This window comes from Cannabis sativa, chromosome 7 (genome assembly GCF_029168945.1).
Source record: "Cannabis sativa cultivar Pink pepper isolate KNU-18-1 chromosome 7, ASM2916894v1, whole genome shotgun sequence".
Classification (NCBI taxonomy): domain Eukaryota; kingdom Viridiplantae; phylum Streptophyta; class Magnoliopsida; order Rosales; family Cannabaceae; genus Cannabis; species Cannabis sativa.
In genome coordinates, this window is record NC_083607.1 from 40371126 (window position 1) to 40377125 (window position 6000).

Genomic DNA, 6000 nt, shown 5'->3' on the forward strand with positions numbered 1-6000 from the left:
TTTCCTGAAGTTGTATACGTGAGGGCCATTTTTGTGATGAAATCTAACCTTTAGATCATCCCAAATGGCAGCTGCCGATTCATCATATAAAAGACTAGAAGAGATATCTTTAGAAACTGAATTTAAGATCCAAGAAATAACAATGTTATTGTTTCTATACCAAGCATTATACATGACAGAATTAGAGGGAAGGGGTTTAGGAATTGTACCATGCAAGAGTCCATTCTTTTTGTTGACTGACATAGCCAATTGCATGGCACGACTCCAAGACATGTAATTCTCCTTTCCAGTTAGAGGTTGAGATACAAGAATGTTACCTGGATTGTCCCCATGATGCAGGTAGTAAGGATTTGAGGGACCTTCAAGAGGACTCCTCTGCTGTGTACGATTGTTCTGCACCACAGGATTTACTCCTTCCTCGACAGTAGCATATCCTCCCTTATCATTAGTTTCTTCACTTTCAGCTTGGTTATCAGTTTCCATGGATGAAACGAAGAAAGATCAAGAACAGAAACACTAATCCAAAAGAAGAAAAAGAAGAAGTTCATAACAGAACTTCAGAACAGAACATCAGTGATGAAAGAACAGTCTTCGCTGGAGAAGAAGACACAAAAAAGAAGACGAACAACAGATCAAGATCGAGGGGAAGCTTCTTTTCCCTTCTTTGATACCATGTTACGAAATCAATCTTTGAGAGAATAGAGAAAATGAATTGAATTGATTAAATCAGAGTACAAGCAGAGAGTTTATATATTGCTCTACTGAGCTACAAAAGGAAATAACTAATTACCAAGAAGAGACTAAAGTGTCCCTAGAACTAAACAAACTAACTACCAGAAATATCTGTAAAACAATAACAGAATTAACTACTCTGATGACAGTACAAGAATGAACCCATATCGTGTTACATTCCTTTTATTTAATTATTTTATGATAATTATCTAGACACACTACAGGATTAGTGAAGTTTACCTCTTAAAAATACACAAATACTAACTAAGCCCATAATTATTTATGATCACTTTAACCTTCTTATTCTATTACATTGAAAGAAAAAGAAAAGAAATTACACTTTACCAATTCTATCAAAATGACTACCCTTAGATATACATATATTAGTCTTAGGATACCAAAAAAATGAATCTCTTCATCAATCTAATGGCTCAAAATATTTGTGGTTTTACATTCCTCACAATACTAATTGAGGTTTTACATAATTAGCCTTTTCATAAATAGTTCTAAACTATCTTTAGCATGTAATAATCCTATTTGAAGAAATCCACACATTAACAATATTTCCTAACATTTCTCTACCCTTTGATGAATAATGAACGTACAATAAAATATCTGCACCGTAGGAACATAAACAATGTACTTAAGATGTATCTTATATATATTTTTGGATGATCCTACAATGCACTTCTTAAAAATGGATGTACTCATGCATCCTCTATTTATTTTAACATCCAGAAAAAAAATTTAGCCTAATTTTTTTTTATATTCATATATGTTATAGCTATTTAAGATATCTTACAAAATTTTGAAAAATTCAAAATAATTTACAATATAGAAAATAATGTTTAAACAGTCTATTTTACACGCGCATAAAATAAAATAGTTACGCGTACAACATACTGTTTGAACGCAATTTCAGCATATTAAACTTTTTTTGAATTTCTTAAAATTTTACAAGATATTTTAAATAATTATAATTTACATATTTAGCTAAAAAAATATTTTAAATATTAAAATAGATGGAGATATATATATATATCCACATTATACAATTTTCTTATATTATTTAAGCATGAGTAATTTGCGGCATAAATACCTAAATTTTATGCCAAGTAGCAGATAAATACCTAAGTCGTATTTTTGGCGATAAAAATACCTTCCGTTACACTTTTAGAAATTTCGTAGGTACCTTACCGTTTCTAACATGTTGGACACCAGATGGCATGACACGTCATTTAAAATGATGCCACATAATCTTATTAAATAGACACATCAATTAAATAAAAAAATATTAATACAATTAAAAAAGCTAGCAAATGAAAAGAATAATATTATTGATACAATTAATTTAAATCAAACTAATAACTAAATTTATTACAAAAATAATAACTAAATAATATATAAAATACATCAAACTATCTTTTTTATTTTATATATTATTTAAAATAAAATTCAAACCCTAAATCTATAATAGTATGAACTGCAGCATAGAGACATAGAAGGGGAATGTAACGGACCTTCTTCTCCGACCACGGGAACCCATCGGTCGAGGCAGCGTGGAGCTTCTGGACGGACGAGGAGCACACCGCCAGGATCGCGAGCTTGTGAGAACCCCAATGTTGGTTCTCCCTCGACTTCTTTACTCTCTTTCTCGATTTCTCTTTACTCAGAGCCGAATGGAGAAACTCCGGTCGCCTGTGGCGAAAACGGCCTTCACCACGATGCTCCCTACTCTTGAAGATCCCTAGATCTGAATCTCCCTTGCTCTTTCTCTCTCCCCACGGCGTCCCTCTCTCTGTTTCTCTCTACTTAAAGTCGGACAGAGCACCTCCGTCTTGGCGGAGATCTGAGCAACATCGTCATTCGGCGGATAAGACCAGTTATGGATTTTTTACTTGATAATTTTTTTTATAGAGTTTTCTTTTTTCACCATTAATCAGATTTTTTTCAAGAGTTTTTTCATTTTTTCTGGGTTTTCTTATTGTTGTTCTTGTTAGTCTGATTTTGTTTTAATAGAAATGGATGAGTGATGGAGTTTTGCTTTGTGTTTGATGTTGGTCCATGTTCACAGATGATCGATGATGATGATGTTAACAGATTGGCATGGGGGAAGAGAGTGGAGAAAAATTTTGGGGGAAGATGATTGATGATGATGATGTTAACGGATTGGCATGGGTACGACATTTCCTGGGTTTAGGCAATAGTTTATGAAGTTCAATGAATATTAGTATGTTTATTAAATTAGGTTTAATTTTATTTTATTATGTTTAATTTTATTTTACTATGTTGCTTAAATGACATGGGCCATCTGTTTCAAAAAAAAAAAAAAGACATGGGCAATTAAATATTGCCATATGTATATCTATTTGACATATATAGTAAGTTATTAATAATGGTGAGAGTGATGTGGAATTGATTTTAATGACATGGCACGCTATCTGGCACATTATATGACAAAAAACGGAGAGGTACCTACGGGAGTTCCACAATAGTGACAGAAGGTAGTTTTAGCGTCAAAAATATGACTTAGGTATTTATCTGTTACTCGGCATAAAATTTAGGTATTTATGCTGCAAATTACTCTTTAAGCATCACGTCAGGGCCGGCCCTAGGCATAGGCGGGCTAGGCCCGTGCCTAGGGCCCACACTTTTCGGGGGTCCAAAATAAAAAAAAAAATTATTAGACTTTTATTTAAGTAAAATTTAAGTGTATTATAAACAACAAATATTTATAGCTTAGTTGGTTGAGGTGGATGGTATAATGTCTAGATCATGGGTTCAAATCTCATAACACTCATCTTTTGATATTTTTCTTAATATATTTTTGAGGGCCCTAAAATTTAATTGGCCTTGGGCTCATATATTTTCCGGGCCGGCCCTGCATCACATGTAATAATATCTTGTTTATGATACGCTACATGGAGAAAGACACGTGTCTGTCTGAAAATTGATGCGGAAGACCTGTTACATTGTGGCTAAAATGACATTATAGTACCCATTACGAGGCAACTCAAGTTTTCACGGCAAATTAACTTGGCTTAATTGAGAGAAAAATATATATTTGGTTTTGGTTTATAGATCATGTTATTTTGACTTGTCCCTCAATCATAAGGAATTAATATGGGAACATACATATATAATTATTAATTTCTTTTGTCGCACACATATATTAATGTTAAAATGGCTTCACAATTTATAATCATAATGAAGCCGTTTTGATGAGAAACAGTACTGATTGTATCGACTAATCCAAACAAGGCTGCTACCACCTCTTTATTCCGGTATATATGTGTATCTTTATATTAGAAGGAATCACCAGAAAAAGCTGATCACCATCTATATATATAATTATTTTGAAATAATACTTAAAAGTTATAAAAACATATTCTTAGCAAGAGAGATTGTCCCCAGGAGCGACACCAAACTGTTTGCAGTAGTCATTGTAATAGTTGATTCGAGCTTGAACTTTGTCAGGCTGCTTGCCATCGCATTCAAGAGCACCATTGATCTTCCTTGTGGTGGCACCAAATCCTTGGCCGATCACAGAATGAACATTCTCCATCCAGAACCACAATGCTGATTTGAACGAAACGACGGCGTCCTGTGCCAATTTTTCAGGTTCGTTCAAGGCATCAATGTTGTTGGCCTTCCCAAAAGCTCCGTAGTTATAGTTCCATGTCAGCTGAAGTGGTCCACGGCCGAAGTACTTCTTGTTTGGGTTGCACGGATAATCTGTTCTTGTCTCGTCGCAGTAATCCTGATTTGCTCCTCCAGTCTCCTCTATATGGCATAGAACTGTAGTACAAAAGAAATTACTTACTTGACACACTTAAATTTTATACAGAAGTAATAATTAATGAATTAAAACAAAAAACGGCATTGCAATAAAACATGATCTTAGGGGTCGAAGACCTTATAACATAAAGTATTAATGTAATTTAAGATGGCATCTGGGGGTTAAGGCGGGTTTAGGCCATGCCTGGTCCCCATTCAATAATTTTTTTCTGAAGACCCGCCGACCCTAATAACATTTTTAATATAAATTACACATAGAGATCAGTCAATATTTATTTTGAATGGAAGTCGAAATTTATTTAAATCAATAACAGTATGCCAAGTAGTCGTAAGTTATGGGCATATAGAATCTATAAAGAAAAAGTGTGAGAGAAGAGATAGGTAGTATCTTACATCCAGTTTCGTGAGTGATGTGGGCAAAGAAAGCTGCGATCTCACGTTTAGATTGATCAGCAGAACCAGACCCAAATTGGGGAAAGGAGTTTGCAGCATTGATAAAAGCGTCTCGGTTGTAGAAGCTCTTGCCGGGACAGTCCCCAGTGGCCTTGTTGATTATCCCATTGAAAAAATCAGGTGTGACAACAGAAGATACAGAACCACCATTGTTTGGAGTTGGATTTGGATTACTGGGAGAACCATTATTACATGGTCCAGATTGGCAGCCTTCCCCGCAGTAAGCATCCCCAGAACCACAGAATCCAAATTTGCTGCAGCAAAGGTCAGGGCTACAGCCACAGTTTTGAGCCAGGGCTCCTCTGGCTACAATAGTTCCAATCAGAATGAGGCTTACTAGTGTTTTGGCTACATTAGAAGAAGCCATGATTTCGGGGTAGAGAATTGGGTGTCAAGGGGTGTGTGTGGTTAATGTATTAGTATAGGAAAGGAAGTGTGTGTATGGTGAGATATACCAAGGTTTGGGAGTGTAGGAGGTATTTATAATGATGTGTTGTGTAAGCAGAGGTGTAAGAAATCGTGTTGTGTACGGCATTGGACTTTTATTTTTGACTACTTACGCTAACAGACTATATGTATCAGTGCTGATTCTCTTCTCTTTTTTCTTTCTTTTTTTTTTCTGTTTAATGTAGTAAAACATGTTAGATCAAGAGATTGATTGATACAACTTTCTTAAAAAAAAAAAAACGAAAGATTGATGCAGCTCAAAATATTTGGTTTTTATTAGAATGTGTATGTTGCTGAGAACTAGATTCTCACCAATATGAAGATGTATCTCAAAGATTTTGGTTTTGATAAATGCTGGTCCGTTACTATAATAATTTTAGATATTATATTAGAAAATTCTGCCGCCTATACCAAATATATGCACCCATGTATTTGTTAGAGATATTATTACAATGGAAGAAAATCAAAATATTACAACTCTATTGTAATACAATACAAGGACCAACAAAGAGATTAAATAAATGTTACAACAACATAATATACAATATATATACATTATATATATTATAT

At 34.2% G+C, this 6000-nt stretch overlaps 1 protein-coding gene across 1 annotated transcript; it reads right to left on the reverse strand.

The window, feature by feature from the left end:
• Positions 1–3856: 3856 nt before the first annotated feature.
• Positions 3857–5738, reverse strand: LOC115696215 (endochitinase EP3). The gene is made up of 2 exons (XM_030623119.2): positions 4924–5738; positions 3857–4530 (listed from the first exon to the last, which is right to left on the reverse strand). Exons 1-2 carry the CDS (start codon positions 5348–5350, stop codon positions 4124–4126), a joined length of 834 nt encoding a protein of 277 aa, XP_030478979.1. The 5' UTR covers positions 5351–5738; the 3' UTR covers positions 3857–4123.
• Positions 5739–6000: the final 262 nt, after the last annotated feature.